At 46.1% G+C, this 23294-nt stretch overlaps 1 protein-coding gene, 2 long non-coding RNA genes and 1 other non-coding gene across 9 annotated transcripts in view; 1 reads left to right on the top strand and 3 right to left on the bottom strand.

The window, feature by feature from the left end:
- LOC140421697 (uncharacterized) overlaps positions 1 to 23294 on the top strand; it is a 51725-nt gene that overhangs the window by 17961 nt on the left and 10470 nt on the right. The window contains exons 2-4 of one of the 6 annotated variants that reach the window (XR_011947015.1): positions 617 to 674; positions 19237 to 19343; positions 19900 to 20261. Coding sequence is in view for 3 of the 6 variants with exons in the window: in XM_072506522.1 (XP_072362623.1) it covers positions 726 to 1817 (1092 nt within the window). In the remaining 3 variants the exon portion in view is untranslated. The other 5 variants (XM_072506523.1, XM_072506524.1, XM_072506525.1 and 2 more) reach the window with 5 other exon arrangements.
- Positions 2128 to 12403, bottom strand: LOC140421722 (uncharacterized). Its single transcript, XR_011947037.1, has 2 exons — positions 12187 to 12403; positions 2128 to 10046 (listed from the first exon to the last, which is right to left on the bottom strand). It is a non-coding gene; the product is annotated as an uncharacterized lncRNA (long non-coding RNA).
- LOC140421730 (uncharacterized) overlaps positions 16131 to 23294 on the bottom strand; it is a 29219-nt gene continuing 22055 nt past the window's right edge. The window contains exon 4 of the long non-coding RNA XR_011947045.1: positions 16131 to 16821. This is a non-coding gene — a long non-coding RNA (uncharacterized lncRNA). The remainder of the gene's footprint in view (positions 16822 to 23294) is intronic.
- trnak-cuu (transfer RNA lysine (anticodon CUU)) lies at positions 17953 to 18025 on the bottom strand. Its single transcript has one exon. It is a non-coding gene; the product is annotated as a tRNA-Lys (tRNA).

The following is a 23294-nucleotide window of genomic DNA, read 5'->3' as shown; positions in this document are numbered from 1 at the left end:
GCGGGTAATGGCGACGGAGAGAGGCTTTTCTCTGGGATCCACAAACGGTGAGAGAAATATCAGTGATGTGGGGAGTCATGGATCTGGCGGCTGGGTGGAGAGGCTTCAGAAACATGTTGTGCAAGCCCACAGCCGGATACACAACTCTGATACATGTCCAAATCAATAACAAGTGTATTTACGCAGCACGCTTCATGCAATGGATCATTCCAATGTGTTTCACTGGAATGTTACAAAGCAATATTTAACACGGAGTCACATAAGGAGATATTTGGGCAGATGGCCAAAGGTTTGGTTGAAGAGGTACGTTTTAAGGAGCATCTTATTAAGGAAAGTGATATGGAGAGGTTGTTCAGAGAAAATTCAACATTTTATGACCAACCTTGACTCTCCCTTCACCCATAGAAACCAGTGCCCTGTGTTGGCCCAGACCGGGTGGCAGGTTCCCTTCCCTGAAGAACATTAACGAACCAGTTTGGTTTTTATGACAATCCAGCAGTTTTCATAGTCACTTTTTCCCAGTGCCGGCCCCACAGATGACCAGATTCATTCAGCTTAATTCAACAACCTGCCTTTGTGGGTTCTCGCTCACCCCCTATTTTCTGTTTTCAATCAGTTTCACAGGGTGTTCGAAGGATCAGATTTTCAGTCAGGAAATTAAAACTTCACATCAGGTACGCACAGAATTTCTCAACCTGCTGTAACGTGAATATCGTATTTTGAAGATGAAAGAGAATAGCCCTATTCGCAGTGGGGAGAAACCGTACAAGTGTTCTGTGTGTGGACGAGGCTTCAGCCAATCATCTGGCCTGGCAAGACACAAGTGCAGCCACACCAGGGAGAAACCATGGAAATGTGAGGACTGTGGGACGGGATGCAGAACCCCATCTGAATTGGAAACTCACCGACGCAGTCACACTGGGGACAAACCATTTATCTGCCCAGAGTGTGGGAAAGGGTTCATTAACTCTTCCAACCTGCTGACACACCAGCGAGTTCACACAGGGGAGAGACTGTTTAACTGCTCCGAGTGTGGGAAGCACTTCACTTCTTCATCCACATTGCTGACACACCGGCGGCTTCACAATAGGGAAAGACCTTTTAAATGCTTGGAATGTGAGAGGTGCTATAAATGTTCCTGGGAACTGAAGTCCCATCTACGTGTTCACAGTGACGAGAGACCATTCAGATGCTCTCACTGTGGGTCTGGGTTCAAGACATTATCTGACCTCACTGTACATCAGCGAACTCACACTGCAGACAGACCGTTTGCCTGCCCTGACTGTGGGAAGGGATTCACTCGTTCACCCAACTTCCTGGAACACCAGCGGGTTCACACTGGGGAGCGACCGTTCACCTGCTCCGAGTGTGGGAAGGGATTCACTCAGTTGTCTAGCCTTCTGAAGCACAAGCAAGGTCACACTGCGGGGAGGCCATTCATCTGCTCTAAGTGTGGGAAGGGATTCAGTCAGTTATGTACCTTGCTGAAACACCAGCAAGTTCACACTAGGGAGAGACCGTTCACTTATTCTGAGCAAGGGGAGGGATTCACTCAGTCCTCCAGCCTAATGATACACCAACAACTTCACACTGGGAAGAAGCCATTTATCTGCTCTGAGTGTGGGAAGGGATTTACGCGGTCCTTCCACCTGCAGACACACCAGCGAGTTCACACTGGGGAGAGGCCGTTCAACTGCTCTCAGTGTGGGAAAGGATTTACTCAGTTATCCAGCTTGCTGAGACACCAGCGAATTCATCAAGATGAAAGACCTTTCAAGTGCCTAGAAACTAATGTCTCATCAATAAGTTCAAACTGACGAGACCATTCGGGTTGAGAAAACCATCTGAACTCATTGCACACCAGCAGATTTGAACTGGGGAAAGGATGTTAAACTGTGTGTGGAAATGGATTTATCCATTCATCTGCCATGCCCTCGCACCAGTGAATGTGCAGTAGGGAGAGAGTCTTCCATCCACTCTGAATAAGGGGAAGGATTTGTGTAATTATCCAACCTGCTGAGTCACCAGCGAGTTCGCAAGTAACAAATTTGATTAGGATTTTGCTGCTCCTCGCATCCAGTGCTGAACCATATTTGAAGTGGTAAATAACTTATTCACACCAAAGAGTTGAGTCAAGTCAATTTATTGGCAAAAGCTTTTGGGAGACAGCCAGGCACTCCGCAGTGCTCGTGGTCACCTTCTCAATTGTACAACAGCAATTAGCCTCTTTTATACACGTACACTTGGTTAGTTCCTAATTAGCTTGGGGGGGGGGGGGTTACATTAGGCCCCCCTCGCAACAATTAGCTTCCAATCACATTCCTCTGAAACCATTCATTATCGAATGCTCGCAACTCCTTGTTCACAATTACAAGGATAACAGGTGTCTCAATCGTTAATGGTCAGTTTGTCAGTTACAGAATTACTCAGCAATTAATCGGAACATTGCAGATGTGTTAGTAGGTCAGTTAGAGAATGACTTGCCACTAACCGTACTTATCAGGTCATTGCAGAATTAGATTGCTGTGGTTGTCAGTTACACTATTGCAAGCATAAGCTAGTATCAAGTGACTCAGCAGTCCACATTATTGCAGGCATAAGCTAATACTTAAACATAATAAAATAAAGAGATTAAATGAATAACCTCTAATGTAAATTTCCCTTTACAATATTTCTTGGCTAATATTAATCATCCAGCGCCCTTAAAGGTACGAATATTAAGGATAAATGTCAAATAAATCATCCTTGTGTTAGATGCAATGTAATGAGGGTTTACAAAATCTCTAACACAAATGTGCTCCTTTTGCCAGTATCTCTCATCCCTTGTCTCCTTGAGAGCATCCGGTCAGCTTCCTCTGCTGTTTCCCTAGCACTGGCCCACTGTGCCACACTGCCTCTAAAGATCCCCCTTAACAGACATCTGAACCCTCTATATCTCTCCTATATCCCCGCATGCCATCTCACGTCTCATTATGACCATGAGACCCACCTCCTGTTCTAATCCCAGATCTCCCAACTTCCCCATGTTTGCTGATACTGTTGATGGTTTGACCTCTCTCCCTCTTCATTTATTGTCCCTCTTGACTTTAAATCATCATTATCACCCATCCTCAAAAAGAATTCCTGATTACTACTGCCCTATTTCTAACCGACCTTTCCTCTCCAAAGTTTTGTCATCTCTGAAATCCATGCCCAGGAATTCTATATTTTGAATTCCCCAGTAAAATTTCTGCCTATCCCACAGCATTGCAACAACTCTTTATCGAAGTAACTTTCCAATGTGACTTTGACAAGGATAAGCAGTTCTTTATTGTTCTTTTTGGCCTGTCTGCACCTTTGACACCATTGACCAAACCATCCTCCTGTAATCTACTGCTGTCACGCTGGGTGCAATGTTCCTCTCCAATTTCTTTCTTCTCAATACAGTTGTAGCCAGAGACTCACCTGCAGTAGCTATGATTATGAGTTACATTGTCACAAACTCACTTCGTTGGTCAGAGATCAGGTGTCAGTGCACTTGGAAACAAACATATTCCATAATCACTGTCACTGTATCTCGCAAAGTTCTCTTCACCAATCAGCCCTACTTGAGAAGATCAATATGAACAGAGTAGAGTGAAGAAGTTAAAATCCACAACCCAAGCTCACAGTGGTAAAAATATCTGACAATACCCATTCAGGTATAAAGCAGAGCTGAATGGCTAGCTGGGCCGGTTTAGCTTAGTTGGCTGGACAGCTGGTTCATGATGCAGAGCAAGGTCAACAGTGTGGACGGCCGCACAGTGGTTAGCACAGTTGCTTCACAGCTGCAGGGTCCCAGGTTCGATTCCCGGCTTGGGTCACTGTCAGTGCGGAGTCTGCAAGTTCTCCTAGTGTCTGCGTGGGTTTCCTCCGGTTTCCTCCCACAGTCCAACGATGTGTAGTAGGTTAGTGGATTGACCATGCTAAATTGCCCTTAGTGCCCAAAAAGGTTGGGTGGGGTTACTGGGTTACAGGGATAGGGTGGAGGTGTAGGCTTGGGGAGGGTGCTCTTTCCAAGGGCCATGTCGACTCGATGGGCCGAATGGCCTCCTTCTGCACAGTAAATTCTATGATCTATAATTCTCGTACAGAAGGCCAGCCTTCTCAACCTTGCCCCTCGCCTGAGTTGTGGTGTTGCTCAGGTTACACCAGTCAGCTCTTCCCCTCAAAGCGGAGAGCACCCGATGGTCATCTGGCACTCTGCTGACTTTATTTATAGCAGAACAATAGTGTATTACTACAGCAGAATTATAAAGTCTGCACTGACCCTCTGAAAGAGCAGGTAGGAGATGGATCTTGATGATGCTTATTTTACAATCGTTGTCGGCCGAATGTCATCCTCACTTATCCAGATTCAAAGATTAATTGAGAATCGGGTCTGAATTGGCAGCCAGATTACCCACAGTCCCACGTGCCTCAGAAACCGCTGGTTAGCTCTGTTGCTTCACAGCACCAGGGTCCCAGGTTTGATTCCCGGCTTGGGTCACTGTCTGCGTGGAGTTTGCACGTTCTCTCCGTGACAGCGTGGGTTTCCTCCGGGTGTTCCGGTTTCCTCCCACAAGTCCTGAAAGACACGTTGTTAGGTAATTTGGACATTCTGAATTCTCCCTCCGTGTACCCGAACAGGCGCCGGAATGTGGCGACTGGGGTTTTTTCACAGTAACTTCATTGCAGTGTTAATGTAAGCCTACTTGTGACAATAAAAGGGGGACGGTAACAAAGACAGACACTCACTTTGGTCTTTTCATCAGCACATCTGAGAGTTAAGAATGTGGGACATGATTTGGGGATACCGGTGTGAGTGTGCAGATTTGGTACACGTGAAAAACAGCAAGTGTAAATTCATGTTGAAACGGACTGAAGACCGGGTCCCAAACGCACAGCTACTTGAGACCCAGCAGGAGATGAAATGGTGAATGTGTCCAAGGGATTGAGACAACATTGTGACATCATCAAGGCATTGACACACACTCCAGAGAGAAACTGACTTTAAAACAATCAATGGAGATGGGGCTTCTACCCAGAATGCAATGGTAATGCTGCTGCACTTTGATACTATTGCTCAGACATTAGACTGTGTCAGCTCTTATTTATACTGAATAAAATCTAACCACTGCCACCAATAAGGGTTCTAACTGTGAATCAGTTCAGAGTTTGGAAAAGTGGGGGTGTTAAGGGTCAATACAAATTAGGAGTTGACCATTTGGCCCCTTGATCCTGCTCCACCATTCAATGAAATCAGGGCTAATCTGATTGTGGTCTCAACTCCTTTCCTTCCTCCACCCTTTCACTCCCTTGTCAATCAAGAATCGATCAAATTCAGCCTTAAAACAGATTCAATGGCCCTGCCTCCACCACTCTCTGGGGAAGAAAGATTAACAGACTCACAGCCATCAGGGGAAAAACAATCATCCTGATCGGCATTTTAAATGGGAGACCCCTTATTTGTAAATGGTGTCCCCTCGTTCTAGCCTCTGCCACAAGGGGAAACATCCTCTCAGCATTCTCCCTATCAATTCCACTCAGCGTCTCTAACATCATCTCTCATTCTTCTAAACTGCAATGGATACAGGCCCAACCTGTCAAACCTTTCCTCAGAGGATAACCCCCTCAACCCAGGAATCCGGGGTGTCAACCTTCTCTCTACTGCTTCTAATGCACTTATCTCATTTCTGAAATACGGAGACCCAAACTGTACACAGTGCTCGAAATATGGTCTCACTAAAGACCTTGTACAACTGCAGCAAAACATCCCTGCTTTTATATTCCATTTCCTTTGCAATAAACAATAATATTCCATTGACCTTCCTAATCACTGGCTATACCTGCAGACTAACTTGGGATCAGGCACCCCCGATCTCTCTGTAACTCAGAGTTCTGCAATCTCTCCATTTAAATAATATTGTTTTATTTAATACTTTCTGACAAAGTGGACAATTCATATTTTCCAAAGTTATGCTCCCTCTGTCAGTTTTTTACCCACTCACTTAACCTGTTCGTAGTCCTTTGCAGAGTCCTTAAATCCACTTCACAAATTACTTTCCTACCTGTCTTTGAGGCATCAGAAAATTTAGCCGCCATCATTCAATCCCGTCATCCAACACATTCATACAGATTGTAAATGGTTGAGAGCCCAGCACTGATCCTGGTGACATTCCACTTGTCCCATCTTACCAAACCAGAAATGACCCATTTATACCTACTGGCTGCTTCCTGTTCGCTAACCAATCCTCTATCCATGCTGATATGTTGCCCCCAAACCACGAGCTCTTATTTTGTGTAATAACCTTTGATGTGGCACAATGGGAAATACTTTCTGGAAATCCAGATAAAGCACATCCACAGGTTCCCCTTTATTGACATCCCTTGTTACTTCCTCAGAGAACCTTGATAAATTAGTCAGTCACAATTGACTTCCTGAACTCCATTTTCAAACACTGTGTCAAAAGAAAAATCAAATTTCCTCTACCCCTCTGGCTCCTTTGCCAACTACCTTAGAGGGACTCACTTTCTGTTAAAGAGCCTGTCAATCCATCTCACCCACTTACCCGAAAGTGAACAAATTTAATCAGGAAAGGTCCAACCAATTCAAATATTTTCCTGTTAAAAGTTTATTGATGAAACGGAACATGGTTAAAAAAAACTAACAGAAAATTACTTGAGGATCAAAGAAAACCAGAGTAACAGGATGTTCACAATGTTCTGGTCCCAAATGGTTCCCTTTAGCTCCTCTGTACTGTGTTCCCGTGACTCCCCGCTTTGGACACTGGGGCATTGAACCCTGGGGGGTCACATCACCGTCAGCCTCAGTGACCCTCGCCCCTGAACCCTGATTGGTTGGATTGCAATTCCCAGCCAGTCCTCCAGCATATTCCTGTCTTTATTAGCGATGCCCATGGCAGTTTCCCAACTGGGACACAGGCCCTGTTATTCTCAGCTAAATTCAGCCCTCAGCTCCGTCACCTGGCTGTCAGTGACACGAGCAATAGAGACAGAAAGGTGCCCGAGGCTCAAATAGGAAATCAAAACTCGTCGATAAGGATCTCCATAAAGGTCAGCAACTTCTTATAAAAAATCAAGTTTCCAGTCCACAAATTAAAGGATCACACGACGGGACTTCAAGTTTTATGACTTTTAATACAACAAACAAACTAGAAGCTACTTGAACTCGGAAACCTATACAGTAAACTATAAAACAGAACTTTGCCCATTTACACAATCTAAAATCACACTCCACAATTATAGTTACTCTGTCCTGGAAGTCAAAACTTAATTGTCTCAGAACCTGTCCAAAGTGATGATTCATTCCCGAGGATTTACTTCAGTTCTTCGACCAAGACACTGAGAAACAAAGGGAGAATAGAATAGAATGTGAACTGGCAAAATACTTAAAAATGGACTGTTAAAGCTTCTGTGGCTACGTAAAAAGGAAACGTTTGGCTCAGACAAAAGGTTTGTCCGTTATAGATAGTGTCAAGAGAATGTAGAATGTGGAATAGAGATCTCTACAGCCACCTCGTTCAACACTCTGGGATGTAGATCATCAGCTTTTGGAGTTTTATTCACTTTAAAGCCCATTAATTTCTCCAGTACAACTTTTTCACCAATACTAATCTCTGCCAGTCTCTTGGTTCTCTGGTGTTTTTTGGACAATTTCTGTATCTTCCTCTGTGAAGTCAGACACACATTGTTTAGTTTATCTGCCATTTCCTTACTCCCCATTCTAAACTCTCCTGTCTCTGGCTGGAATGGACCCACATTGGTCTTTGCTAATCTTTTCCTTTTCACACTCCTGGAGAAGCTTTTCCAGTCGGTTTTTATGTTTCTCGCCAGTTTGCTCTCATCAGTTTCTTGATCCTCCTTTGCTGAATTCTAATGGATCTCATGGAATCTTTAACTTTTCTTGTTAGTCACGGTTACATCACTTTTCCTGTTGGATTTTTGTTCCTTAAAGGAATCTATATTTGTTGTATATATGTGAAATAAAAGTCACAAAATCCCAGAGGACCGTAGGCTGCTCTCTCCTTTGTTAGAGAGAGAGCTGACTGGAGGTGATTTAACCGGAGGGTCAGCACACCTCAGGCGAGGGACCTGGTTGCGAAGGCGGGGCCTTCATGAATAAACTCAGCCAGTACGGAAGTTGAATCCTCACTGTTGGCCTTGCTCTGCATCACAAGCCAGCCGTGCAGCCAACTGAGCTAACCGACCCCCTGATAAATATGTAATAATTCCTTAAATATTAGGCATTCCCTGTACCAATCAGTTTCCCTGTCCACCTCTGACAACTTGCCGCTCATACCGTGTTGTTTTCTTCTGTGAGGAACACCCAGATAAATTAAACAAAAGAACCTTGTAACCACCAGGGCCCATCTCCATGGTAACGTGGCATGCTTTAGGGGGTTTGAAATAGAAATGGAAACTAAATATCTTCACACTTCCAAACACCCTTTCACTCTGTGATCCTTGTACAATTCGAAGCCAGGTATTAGCAACAAGGCTCAAAGAGCATCAGCCCATTGGAGGCAAAGTGGTTAGACCGGCCTGTCCAGCAGAAAGAAACCCTCTGACCATCCCCACTGACCACCTGTTAGAATGAACAAAATGCAGTCCTGGATGTAGAGCAGAAACAATAACAGCAGAATCCAACCCCTGTAATCGATTGTGAAATTGTTGGTGTCACAGCAGGTGTGGTGAAACATGCAATCCCGTCTCACAGTGAGAGGTGGACGGCCTCTCCCCAATGTGAACTCGCTGGTGTGTCCGCAGGTTGGATAATTGAGTAAATCCCTTCCCACACCGAGAGCAGGTGAATGGCCTCTCCCCAGTGTGAACTCGCTGGTGTGTCCACAGGTTGGATGAATCACTGAATCCCTTCCCACACTAAGAGCAGGTGAATGGCCTCTCCCCAGTGTGAACTCGCAGGTGTGTCTGTAGTTTGGATACTCGAGTAAATCCTTTCCCACACTGAGAGCAGGTGAATGGCCTCTCCCCAGTGTGAACTCGCTGGTGTGTCTGCAGGTTGGATAATTGAGTAAATCCCTTCCCACATTGAGGGCAGGTGAACGGTCTCTCCCCAGTGTGAACTCGCAGGTGTGTCTGTAGTTTGGATACTCGAGTAAATCCTTTCCCACACTGAGAGCAGGTGAATGGCCTCTCCCCAGTGTGAACTCGTTGGTGTGTCCGCAGGTTTGATGAATCACTGAATTCCTTCCCACACTGAGAGCAGGTGAATGGCCTCTCCCCAGTGTGAACTCGCTTGTGTGTCCGCAGGGTGGATGAATCACTGAATCCCTTCCCACATTGGGAGCAGGTGAATGGCCTCTCCCCAGTGTGAACTCGCTGGTGTCTCCGCAGGGTGGATGAATCACTGAATCCCTTCCCACATTGGGAGCAGGTGAATGGCCTCTCCCCAGTGTGAACTCGCTGGTGTGTCTGTAGGTTGGATAATTGAGTAAATCCCTTCCCACACTGAGGGCAGGTGAACGGTCTCTCCCCAGTGTGAACTCGCTGGTGTCTCCGCAGGTCAGATAACTGAGTGAATCCTTTCCCACACTGAGAGCAGGTGAATGGCCTCTCTCCAGTGTGACTACGTTGATGAGTTTCCATCTTTGACGGGGCTTTGAATCCCTTCCCACAGTCCCCACATTTCCACGGTTTCTCCATGTTTTGGGTCTCTTCGTGTCTCTCTAGGCGGGACAATCAGTTGAAGCCTTGTCCAGAGACACAACACGTGTACGGTCTCTCCCCACTCTGAATGTTCTTATGTTTTTCAGACTGTGTAACTGGTTGAAGCTTTTTCCACAGTCAGTTCACTGGAACACTCTCACTCGGGTGTGTGTTGTGTGGGCCTCGGGGCTTTTCCAGTCACACTGATGTTTGAAATCTTTAGCTGACAGTTCGGGCAAACATTTCACCTTCTAGATTCAAAGGCTGATGATATTCAGGTTCCAGGGAATCGAGTGACTCTGTCAGGTCGAGACGTAACGTCTGAGATTTCTGTCTGTAATTCCTCCTCGTCTAATATCCTGTAAAAACAATTTACAAAATTCTTCAGTGTCAGTACAGGATAGAAACTCAGAACAGACAATTCTATTTTCTATGTCACATTTTTTCCTCTCTTATTCCCCCAAAGCTGTAAATCACCATCCCACACACTCTCCCTCCATTCTCACTCTGCTGTATCTAATATTCACCCTCCCTATTCTCCTGAAGGTGCTGATTCAGGCTGATTGACAGATCCAAGCTCACAGCTTCCTGTCCAGGAGATCACAACAAATATGAGCTGCAGTATGCCATTTGGCCCATCGAGCCTGAACCATTCAATGGGATCATTGGCTGATCTACCACAACACCGTTTTCCCACATTATCCCTCATTTCACAGTGGTTAGCACTATTGCTTCACAGAACCAGGTTCCCAGGTTCGATACCCGGCTTGGGTCACTGTATGTGCGGAGTCTGCACGTTCTCTCCGTGTGTGCTTGGGTTTCCTCCGGGTGCTCCGCTTTCCTCCCACAGTCCAAAGATGTGCAGGTTAGGTGGATTGGCCATGCTAAATTGCCCTTAGTGTCCAAAAAGATTAGGTGGGGTTACTGGGATCGGGTGGAAGCTTGAGCTTAAGTAGGGTGCTCTTTCCAAGGGCGGTGCAGACTCGACGGGCCAAATGGACTCCTTCTGCACTGTAAATCCTCTGGGGTACAAAATTTCAAAGCTTCACCACATCCTCGAGAAAATAAATCCCTCCTCATCTCAGCTTTCTCTCCATTTACCTGCCAGTTCCCCATAACCCTCGGCATCCTCATCGATCAGAAATCTGTCTGTGCCGGGGCGTCGGGCTTGTGGTGCGGGAGTAGCTGCTTTTCCGCAGGTTCTGGTGCCACTCACCTATAATCTGATCTTTAAATTAATATTAATAAGACGTCAGGCTTCAGTTTAGTAGGATTCTGCCAAATAAAGTGAAGAAATCTGTTGACAAAACAGCGCAGGTGGATTCAGTGGGGGTGGAGCCACCTTTTCAACATGGCGGCCTGACCCTCAGTAGGTCTCTCGACCCCATGCTCTCTGGGGCTCTCATGGAGGCGGCAAAAATGATGACTGCCGGCATTATCCGTGTTACTGACCAGAGGTGGAGTGTGCTGACTCAATATCTGTGAGCTCATGGGAACCAGCTGCAAAACACCATGAAGAGGCTCGATGATCTGGGCAGCACGGTGGCGCAGTGGATATCACTGCTGCCTCACGGCGCCGAGGTCCCAGGTTCTATCCCAGCTCTGGGTCACTGTCCGTGAGGAGTTTGCACATTCTCCTCGTGTTTGCGTGGGTTTCGCACCCACTATCCAAAGATGTGGAGGGGCGGTGGATTGGCAACGCTAAATTGCCCCTTAATTGGAAAAAATGAATTGGGTACTCTAAATTTATTTTTTTTAAATAAAAAAAAGACTCCATGAACCGGAGGAGAGAATCCTGAACGTTCAGCAAGATGCCTCCGTCGAAATTCAATCCTTTGAAAACCAACCGAGTGGCCTTCGGAGGTCATGGATGACTTGGAGAACCGAGGGTCGGAGAAAGAACATCCGAGTCGTCGGCCTGTCAGAAAGTGTGGAGGGTAAGGCTCCCGTTAGGTTATTCGAGGACTGGCTGCCATGCTGGGTGCCACGGTAGCACAGTTGCTTCACGGCATCAGGGCTGGTTCAGTTCCGGTTCAATTCCCGGTTTGGGTCACTGTCTGTGCAGTCTGCACATTCTCCCTCTGACGATGTGGGTTTCCTCCGGGTGCTCCGGTTTCCTCCCACAAGTCCCAAAAGATGTGTTTGTGGGAGGAATTGGACATTCTGAATTGTACACTGTGTACCCGAACAGGCGCCGGAATGTGGTGGCTAGGTTATTTTCACAATAAGTTCATTGCAATGTTAATGTAAGCCTACTTGTGACAATAATAAAGATTATGAATGGGCCAAAGGTCCTCTTTCTGTGCTGTAAAACTCTCTGACTCTAAAGATAGAGGTGGGAGAGGGAGGGATTGAATTGATAGAGAAACTGCCAAAGCCACAACATTCACCAGCACTGAGGACACACCTTAGCTCCCTTTCCAATCTGAAAGCAGCCTGAGCTGGATTTACATTCCCCTTAATTGATCATTGCTGGGTGATAATCCTGTACTCCCTCACCTCACACCACTGTGACAGCACCTTCACTACACAGACTGCAGCAACTGACCAAACATCACCTTCCCAGTTATTCCTGAAGGCACCGCCTTCCCAACCTGGCCCCTTGCCTGAGGTGCGGTGATCCTCAGGTCACATCACCGCCGGTCAGCTCTCTCCCGGGACCAGGCCCTGGTTCACAGCCGCCATCTTGGTTCACCGAGGCAGCAGAGCGCATGCGCTGGCCTCTTGGTGATGCAGAAGCTAGTGAGCGGGACCTGAAAGTTTCTGTTCCCAGCCGGGTCCTAGTGCCCGCCCGTAAGATACCGTGCAACAGGTTTTTAAAATGTTTCACTCAATCTCAGGCTGCAGCTGATGTTTGTAGCCTGGAGGTGTCTCTGGATTACGTAGACATTCAGTGTGAGAGGCTGCAGCCTCTGTATGGCTACCTGAAGGGGGTTATACAGCGTTTGATTACATTTCGTGGTCCTTTCCATTCCATTATCAGGATGTTTGTGTGATATTTCCTTACTCTCAGTGTGATTTTTCTTTATTCACCCGAGGAAGGAGCAGCGCTCCGAAAGCTAGTGACATCGAAACAAACCTGTTGGACTTTAACCTGGTGTTGTAAGACTTCGTACTGTGCTCACCCCAGTCCAACGCCGGCATCTCCACATCATTTCTTTATTTAAAATACATTTCAGCAGCAGGCTTACTGGTAATTTTTAAAGGAATAAAGGTTATTTATTATCACAATATTTCCCTGTATGTTTGAACATCTCAGCTCCTCATCTCTTTCACACTCACTGACACATACACAGAAATTAGGTACAGATCAAGTTGAAGCTGTAATGATGAAAATGGAATGTAGACTGCAATCTTTATATCTCTGCAGGCCTATTGTCTTCTTGTTGAGCAGGTCCTTTAGTTGGAGTGAAGCGTTTTTAGAAACAAATAATTCTCATGAGGCTCTGAAGCTTATTGTAGATGAATAGCCAGGAGGTTGGTTCTCAGGTGGACTTGGAAGCTGGAATAAGTACAGTACTGTGGCTGCACTAGAAAACATTCAGCTCTGCTGGTCCAGCTGGTTCCTGGTGCTTCAGATGCTTCTCACACACACATTTGATTTGTTCAGGGTTTATTATACTGCATCCCTGACAATTAACTAGAGGGTTACAAGTCTGAGACCCAGAACACCGCGATACAATAGCAGATAACGATGATCACTCACTCACTCTGTTCCAATTCAAGCTCATTCTCCGGTGTTCAATACGGCACTTGGAGACCAACAGTCCAGAGATTTTATATTCCTCAAATGCTGGTTCATCCTGACACAACGAGACATTTAAACTTCACAGGTGGCTGCAAAGTTTCCTTATTCAGGTCCGTGTTTAACTAAATATTGGTCACAGAATCGAATATTACCCACAGTTTAATGTCCAATTCTTTTCAACAGTTTCATCATATTTCCCATACCTGAGAGAGGATCAGAAACGTATAACAACTAATCATCTGCATAAAGGGGCACTCTATGTTCCTCCCCCTCTCCCCTCTCAATCCTTTCCTTTTCACTGACGATCTAAGCGCAATGGCCAACCGTTCAATCGCTCGCGCAAACAATAGTGGAGACAGCAGGCATCCCTGTCTCGTACCTGTGTAGTCAGAAATATCCTGAGCTCACAGCATTGGTCCGGACATTAGCCATAGGAATTATACAGCAGTTTCACCCAGGAAATAAAAGTACGACCAAACCCAAATCACCCAGACCTCGAAGAAGTAGCTGCCCTCCACACGGTCAACGGCCTTCTCCACATCCATGGAGATGGTTACCTCCGGCACCTGCTCCATAGGGGGCGACATGACCACATTCAAAAGCCTCCTGATGTTGGACGATAACTGTGGCCCCTGACAAACCCTGTTTGGTCCTCAGAGATCACTTCTGGTGTGCACTCCTCCAAACATTTTGCCAGAATCTTAGCTGGTGTTTTCACATCAGTATTTTACACTGAAATAAGTCGATAAGACCCACACTCAAGGGGATCTTTGTCCTTTTCCAGGGATGAGAGAAATCAGGCCCAACTTCTGTGTGGCCGGCAGCACCCCCCTCAGCAGAGAGTCATTGAACATTCCCAGTAAGTACGGCACCAACGAGGCCGCAAACTGTTTGTAAAATTGCACCGGAAAACCATCTGGCCCCAGGACTTTCCCGATTGCTAGGAACGAATACAGTCAATAACTTCCTCCAACCCCATTGCTCATCACTCTCTCTACCACTGGGAAGTCCAATCCATCTAAACATTGTCCCGTCTCCGAGCCATCCTCCAGTGGTTCAAACTTGTATAGCCCTCAATGAATAACCTCAAAAGCTCCATTAATCTTATCCGGGGCAGTAACCAGCTCTCCCCCCCCCCCCCCCCCCCCTCATCTTTAACCTGAGCTGTTCCCTGTGTGGCTGCCTGCCGTCTCAATTGGTGAGCCAATAATCAACTGGCTTTATCCCCGTACTCATAAAATGCTCCTCGCAAACTGTAAAGCTGGCTCACCGCATTCCCCGTCGATTCAAACTCAAACATCATTTGTACATCTTTCTCTCTGCCAACAACTCTGCCGTAGGGGCCGTGGATTACTGCCGATCCACCTCCAACATTAAATCTACCAACCTCTGCCTTTCAGCCCTGCCAGCCTTATCCATGAGGGAGATTTTATTTTAATATTTTGAAGCGAGTTGTTCTGATCTGCCTGAAAGCAGATTCAATGGTATCTTTCCAAACATAAATACTTGAAAGGGAATAATTTGCAGGGCTGTGGGGAAGAGCAGAGCAGTTAGATGAATTAGTCTTTTCAAAGAGAAAGCAGGAGGAATGATGGGCCAAACAGACTCCTCCTTCAGCGTGTGCATCTGAGCCTCCTGCCTTCATGCAGGTTAAAAGGGACAGATTTCATTGCAGCCTCTTCCCTGTATATGTATTGTAAGAGAAGTGTTTCTCGTTCGCTCTGAGTGACTGATGTAACCGGTTGGAGGCCCATTTCCCACTCAGTCCTCCAGCACCTTCCTGTCTCTCTATTAGTGCGATGCCCATGGCAGTTTCCCAACTGGGGTGCAGGCCCTGTTATTCTCCTCCAAATGCAGCCCTCAGCTCCATCGCCTGGTTGTCATTGACACGAGCAATAGAGACAAAAAGGTGCGCGAGTCTCAGTCGAAAACTGTGGCTCTAAACCAACGCTCTCACATTTGTTGAAGTTAAATCCATGTTATCTAGACTGGGGTCTTTATTATTAGATTTAGGTAAAAGTTGGGGGGTTTTAAAGGGTAACTTTCCCTTTCTAACTTTGTATTGTCTATTGTGTCAACCATGGCTCAGTGGGTAGCCCTCTCACCCTGAATCAGAAGGTTGTGGGATTAAATCCCAATCCAGGGGCCCCGAGGACAAAAATGACATCCAATATTCCTCGTGCCAGCACTGAGGGAATGCTGCACTGTCGGAGGTTCCTTCTTGCAAATAAGATGTTCAACTGAAACCCTGTCTGCCCCTCTCAGGTCCTGTAAAAGTTCCCATGTCCACTATTGTGAAGAGGAGTTGGGGGGGGGGGGGGGGTGATCCCCGGTGTCCTGGCAAATATTTATCCCTCAATCAACATCACTAAAATCAAATCATCTGCTCATTATCACATTGCTATTTGTGGGATCTTGCTGTGTATAAATTTGCTGCTGTTTTTCCTACATCACACCAGTTACTACCCTTCAAAAGTACTCGATTGGCTGTAAAGCACTTTGGGATGTCCTGTGATTGTGAAAGGCGCTACAGAAATGCAAGTTTTAAAATCGAAGATTGATGATATCTGATCTTCTTATCTATAACTTAATTGATCTCAGCCACCCCCAACATACCATTGAATAAATTCACTTTGTTTCACTGTTCCAGTCACGTTTTTAACCAATTAAAGAAAAGGCAGAATTCTCTGTATAGTAAATTTAAAATGTTTATTAAAAGAAAAAGGTTTACTGAACGACTTGAAGACATTGACGTTTACAACTTCATGCAGGTGATCAGTCTGTGGAAGCGTAACCCTCCCTGGCTCCTTCTTTGACAGTAATTTCCTTGGAACTCGGCCTCGAGAGTCTTCAGTACTTGGCCAGCAAGGAAGTCCTTTGGGACGTCGACCTTTATCCCCAAAGTGGCCAAACAGGGGCTGGTTTAGCACACTGACCTTGGGTCACTGTCTGTGTGGAGTTTGTACATTCTTTATGTGTAGATTTCCTCCGGGTGCTCTGGTTTCCTCCCACAGTCCAAAGATGTGCAGGTTAGATGGATTGACCATGCTAAATTGCCCTTAGTGTCCGAATGATTTGGGTGGGGTTACTGGGTTACAGGGATAGGGTGGAGGTGTGGGCTTAAGTAGAGTGCTCTTACCAAGGGCCGATGCAGACTCGATGGGCCAAATGGCCTCCTTCTCCACTGTAAATTCTATGATTCATTGGACATCCTGTCCCATGTGTCCAGGACCCGGAAGCCGGAAGAGAGAACCTTGTGAATTTCTCTCCTGGACTGAGAGTGAAATTCCTTTGGAAACTCCTTTAGAAAGAGGAGGATTTGCGAACGGGAACTTCAACCCAAACATCACATCATCATCTGACAGAGTTACTCGATTCAACAGGACCTGAAAATCATTGGGAGGTAAAATGGTTTGTCTGTTCTGTCCGTCGATAAAGATTTCAGATATCAGAGTGACTGGGAAAATTTAAAGGACCATTCCGGGTTAAATTTGAGACTAATTACACTGATCACATTGGGGAAGTTAAATAATTTGCTGTTGTACTCTTATGTATGCAGGTAAATTTTCAAATTACCACATTAGCATACTTGGCAGCTAAAGTGGGCAAACTGCTGACCTTGTTAGTAGTGAGAGTTACTATCCCGGATTTTGTTAAAGTTTGTTGTTCCTGTTGCATTTCATTCAGCTCATCGTGGCAGCAAAGTAGGTATTCAGCCTAATCTCAACTTCCAGATTATGGTCTGTAGCTTTTTAAGTTACATCAATTCAGATGTCTATCTAATTACTTTTTAAATGTTATGAGGGTTTCTGCCATCATTTCAGGCAGCATGTCACAGATCCTCACCACCCTCTAAACCTCCTAGTCCTTCCCTAAATCTCTGCCCCCTTTTATATGTATCTCTCAACCAAAGGGAATAGGACCTTCCTATCCAATCTATTTAGATCCCTTAGAATTTTAAAAAAATGTAAATTTATATATTTTTCCAATCAAGGGGCAATTTAATTTGGCCAAGCCACCTACCCTGCACATATTTGGGTTGTGGGGGTGAAACCCACACAGACAATGATAGAATGTGAAAACTCCTTACAGACTGTGACCCGGGGCCAGGATCGACCCTGGGTCCCCAGCACGCAGGCACACAACCACTGTGCCACCATGATCCCCCAGAATTTTATACATTTGGAATAATCTTTATTATTGTCACAAGTAGGCTGACATTAACACTGCAATGAAATTACTGTGAAAATTCCTGAGTAGTAACACTCTGGCACCTATTCGGGCTGAGAGAGAGAGTATTCAGAATGTCCAATTCACCTAACAAGCACGTCTTTCGGGACTTGTGGGAGGAAACCCATACAGACACTGGAGAACGTGCAGACTCTGCACAGACAGTGTCCCAAGTGGGAATTTAATCCCGGTACCTTGGCGCTGTGAAACAACAGTGCTAACCACTGTGCTACCGTGCCACCCATAAAACAGTTGAGCTCAATATTCTCAGATTAAAGAAGCTGAAGCGCCCAACGTGGGTCTTGAATCCACGGCCCTGGGATTAAGAGTCCCATTCTCTACCGACTGAGCTAGCCAGGCTGCTTTTCACAATTTCATTTTGGTCTCCCCTCAGTCTTTTCTGTTCCAAAGAAAACAGTCCCAGTTTATCCAAACTTTCCCCAGAGCAAACATTGTCAATTTCTGGCTGATGTTGTTAAATCCCCTCTGTACTCTCTCTGGTGCAATCTTCCTGTGCACAGGAATCTTGCTCTGGCCATACTAGTCCTGTCCTGCCATTTATCATGTAATCCCTTGCCTTGTTTTCCCTCCAGCGTTCTTCCTCATTCCTCAAGTGTTCAATCATTTTTGTGTCACAGGTAAACTTCTTCCACGTGTTCCTACATTTACTTTCAAATCAATTTAACCAGGAGTGAAGGGCCCAGTACTGATTCCTTTGAAACCGGCACTGGAAACAGCCCTTTGATTTTCTCTATTCTTTATGGGGTGTGAGTGTCACGGGCAAATCAGCTTGGTTGCCCATTCCTAATTGCCCTTAAACTGAGTGGCTTGCTGGGCAATTCAGAATTAACCACATTTCAGTGAGTTGGCCAGATCAGGTAATGCCGGTGCAGACTCGATGGGCCGAATGGTCTCCTTCTGCACTGTAGATTCTATGATTAATTCCGACCTTGGGTCACTGTCTGTGTGGAGTTTGTACATTCTTTATGTGTAGATTTCCTCCGGGTGCTCTGGTTTCCTCCCACAGTCCAAAGATGTGCAGGTTAGATGGATTGACCATGCTAAATTGCCCTTAGTGTCCGAATGATTTGGGTGGGGTTACTGGGTTACAGGGATAGGGTGGAGGTGTGGGCTTAAGTAGGGTGCTCTTACCAAGGGCCGATGCAGACTCGATGGGCCGAATGGCCTCCTTCTCCACTGTAAATTCTATGATTCATTGGACATCCTGTCCCATGTGTCCAAAGCTCTGCGGCTCTGTTCAGCCACATGAAATCCCAGAATAAAAATTTACAACCCTGAGTAGATGTCACCCTCAAATTGAGGGACTGCTGATGACAAGAGGGTCAGTGTGCAGCGGGGGGCATGAGCGGTCATCCTGGACCGGGGAGCAGGAGGAGAAAATGTTGTGAATTTCTATCCTGGACTAACAGTGATTAATTTTGGAAACTCCTTTTACAGGGGATTAGTAGGTGAGGATTTATACACAGCATTCTCAAACCAGGAGAAATGTTTATCTTTCCTGAATTTTATTTCTGGACTGACAGTGAAGCCTTTGTAAACTTCTTTCACAGGGGCTTAGAAAGGGATTCGCAGACAGGAAACTCACAACCAATCCTCATATCAAATTCTGACAGCACCATTCGAGTTATCAGGACCTGGAGATTATCGACCATTGTGTGTAAGCATTGAGTTCCATATCATTATCACTCACTGCGTAAAATGTCTACCTCCTATCTCCCCTGTAGATCTTGTTCACAATCTTAAATCTGTGTCCCATAATCCTTTTACAATATACTGATGGGAATAGTTTAAAAAAATCTTTTGCTGGGTTTGCCGTTGGCGTTTCTGGTGCCTGGGTCGATGCCGGGTGGTCCGTCTGGTTTCATTCCTTTTTCATGTTTTTGCTGTGGTTGAATCAGCTTGGACCAGTCCATTTAGGATCCAGAACACAACTGAAGTCTCCTCCAAGAACCAATTGATCTGTATCCAGGTCTGGGATGGATTCCAACAATTATTTTACAAATGTTTCTATGAGATCCCCTCATTTAAAAAAAAAAAAAGATATAGAAGCAGAATTAGGCCATTCAGCCCATCGAATTTTCGATTTGCTCTACCATTCAATCATGGCTGATATGTTTCTCATCCCCATTCATCCTGTATTGTAGCTCTCTTGAAATGAATGCGAACATTGCATTTGCCTTTCTAACTGCCAACTTTCCTTTATTTGTTCTTAGGATGTGGGTGTCGCTGGCTGAGCCCACCCCTAATTGCCCTTGAACTGAGCGGCTTGCTGGGCCATCTCAGAGGGGGCAGTTTGGGAGGATGTGAGGCTGAAGTGATTAAATGACAAAGGGGATAATGGTGCAAGACAAAACTGGGTGACAATGAGATAAGTAAATAAACTAATAGGACAAGAGAAGAAATAAAAGACAGGTCCAGGTGAGGTATAAATGGCAACAGCAGAACCGTTACCAGCACCAACTGTCTAAAAATATCGGAGTGATGATTATAATCTGAAATTACTGAAATGAATGTTGTGTCTGGAAGGTCAGAAATTGCCTGATCAAGGATGAGATTCTGTTCCTCGAGTTTCCTTTGAGCTTTATTGGAGCAGTGCAGTAGGCCGAGGACAGAGTGGGAGTGGGGCAGGGAATTAAAATATTAAATGATCAGAAGCTCAGGATTATACTTGCTGACTGAATGGTGATGTTCCACAGTCATCAATACAGATTTAATCTCCTCAGTGAAAACAGCGCGAGGGGAGAGAGAGCCGGGACATTGAAAACAGCGTGAGAAGAGAGAGAGCCGGGACACTGAAAGCAGCGCGAGGGGAGAGAGAGTCGGGACATTGAAAACAGCGCGAGGGGAGAGAAAGCCAGGACATTGAAAACAGCGCGAGAAGAGAGAGAGCCGGGACATTGAAAACAGCGCGAGGGGAGAGAGAGTCGGGACATTGAAAACAGCGCGAGGGGAGAGAGAGCCAGGACATTGAAAACAGCGCGAGAAGAGAGAGAGCCGGGACATTGAAAACAGCGCGAGAAGAGAGAGAGCCGGGAGATTGAAAACTGCGTGAGAAGAGAGAGAGCCGGGAGATTGAAAAAGTGCGGGAGATTTAAAAAGCGCGGGAGGAGAGAGTGCCGGGACAATGAAAACAGCGCAAGAGGAGAGAGAACCGGGAGATTTAAAAAGCGCGGGAGCTGCGAGTCAGAGCGGAGATTTAAAAAGATCGTGGCCTAGTTTCGGGAGCTGTTCGGAGGAGGAGGAGCAGTCTCTGCCAGGGAGAGAACCTAAGAACATCTAAGACACTCAGAAGGTAAGAAGGTAGGTAAGTGATTTTTACTCATTTTTACTTTTATACCTTTTTCAAATTGTGTGTGTCGGGGGGAAACTGAAGTGACATCATAGAAAAGCTGTGACCCGAGTGGCTGGTTGGGAATCTACACTAAATTAAAAAAATTAAGCATTGGTAACTAATTAAACATAATTACTTAATTATAATTTAGAGGGGTATCTAAGCCAGAGATCGGAGAGTACTATATTTCGCTTTCACACTTATATTAGAAATCTAGTGCTAGGAAACAGATAGTTAAAAGTAACTTTAAAAAAAAAATTTTAAACTTTTAATTTTAATTAACTGATGCAATGTCAGTTAGAGGGGTGCTGTGCTCTCACTGTGAGATGTGGCAGGTCCGGGAGGCTTCCAGCGTCCTGGATGGCTTCATCTGCAGAAAGTGCACCCAACTGGAGCTCCTCACAGACCGCATGGTTCGGTTGGAGCAGCAATTGGATGCACTTAGGAGCATGCAGGTGGCGGAAAGCGTCATAGATCGCAGTTATATAAATGTGGTCACACCCAAGGTGCAGGCAGAGAAATGGGTGACCACCAGAATGGGCAGGCAGTCAGTGCAGGAAACCCCTGTGGTTGTCCCCCTCTCGAACAGGTATACCCCTTTGGATACTGTCGGGGGGGATAGCCTATCAGGGGAAAACAGCAGCAGCCAGAGCAGTGGCACCACGGCTGGCTCTGATGTTCAGAAGGGAGGGTCAAAGCGCAGAAGAGCAATAGTCATAGGGGACTCTATAGTAAGGGGCACAGATAGGCGCTTCTCTGGATGTGAAAGAGACTCCAGGATGGTATGTTGCCTCCCTGGTGCCAGGGTCCAGGATGTCTCCGAACGGGTAGAGGGCATCCTGAAGGGGGAGGGCAAACAGGCAGAGGTTGTTGTACATATTGGTGCTAACGACATAGGCAGGAAGGGGCATGAGGTCCTGCAGCAGGAGTTCAGGGAGCTAGGCAGAAAGTTAAAAGACAGGACCTCTGGGGTTGTAATCTCGGGATTACTCCCTGTGCTATGTGCCAGTGAGGCTAGAAATAGGAAGATAGAGCAGACAAACACGTGGCTAAACAGCTGGTGTAGGAGGGAGGGTTTCCGTTATCTGGACCACTGGGAGCTCTTCCGGGGCAGGTGTGACCTAAAAAAAAAGGACGGGTTGCATCTAAACTGGAGAGGCATAAATATCTTGGCCGCGAGGTTTGCTAGTGTCACACGGGAGGGTTTAAACGAGTAATACAGGGGGATGGGCATGGGAGCAATAGGTCAGAAGGTGAGAGCATTGAGGGAGAACTAGGGAATAGGGACAGTGGGGCTCTGAGGCAGAGCAGACGGGGAGAAGTTGGGTCTGGTGGCCTGAAGTGCATATGTTTTAATGCAAGACGTATTACGGGTAAGGCAGATGAACTTAGAGCTTGGATTAGTACTTGGAACTATGATGATGTTACCATTACAGAGACCTGGTTGAGGGAAGGGCAGGATTGGCAGCTAAACGTTCCAGGATTTAGATGTTTCAGGCGGGATAGAGGGGGATGTAAAAGGGGTGGTGGAGTTGCGCTACTGGTTCGGGAGAATATCACAGCTGTACTGCGGGAGGACACCTCAGAGGGCAGTGAGGCTATATGGGTAGAGATCAGGAATAAGAAGGGTGCAGTCACAATGTTGGGGGTTTACTACAGGCCTCCCAACAGCCAGCTGGAGATAGAGGAGCAGATAGGTAGACAGATTTTGGAAAAGAGTAAAAACAACAGGGTTGTGGTGATGGGAGACTTCAACTTCCCCAATATTGACTGGGACTCACTTAGTGCCAGGGGCTTAGACGGGGCGGAGTTTGGAAGGAGCATCCAGGAGGGCTTCTTAAAACAATATGTAGACAGTCCAACTAGGGAAGGGGCAGTACTGGACCTGGTATTGGGGAATGGGCCCGGCCAGGTGGTAGAAGTTTCAGTAGAGGAGCATTTCGGTAACAGTGACCACAATTCAGTAAGTTTTAAAGTGCTGGTGGACAAGGATGAGAGTGGTCCTAGGATGAATGTGCTAAATTGGGGGAAGGCTAATTATAACAATATTAGGCGGGAACTGAAGAACCTAGATTGGGGGTGGATGTTTGAGGGCAAATCAACATCTGACATGTGGGAGGCTTTCAAGTGTCAGTTGAAAGGAATTCAGGACCGGCATGTTCCTGTGAGGAAGAAGGATAAATACGGCAATTTTTGGGAACCTTGGATAACGAGAGATATTTTAGGCCTCGTCAAAAAGAAAAAGGAGGCATTTGTCAGGGCTAAAAGGCTGGGAAC

This window comes from Scyliorhinus torazame, chromosome 5 (assembly GCF_047496885.1).
Source record: "Scyliorhinus torazame isolate Kashiwa2021f chromosome 5, sScyTor2.1, whole genome shotgun sequence".
Classification (NCBI taxonomy): Eukaryota; Metazoa; Chordata; class Chondrichthyes; order Carcharhiniformes; family Scyliorhinidae; genus Scyliorhinus; species Scyliorhinus torazame.
This window is presented reverse-complemented; position numbering and strand designations above follow the sequence as displayed.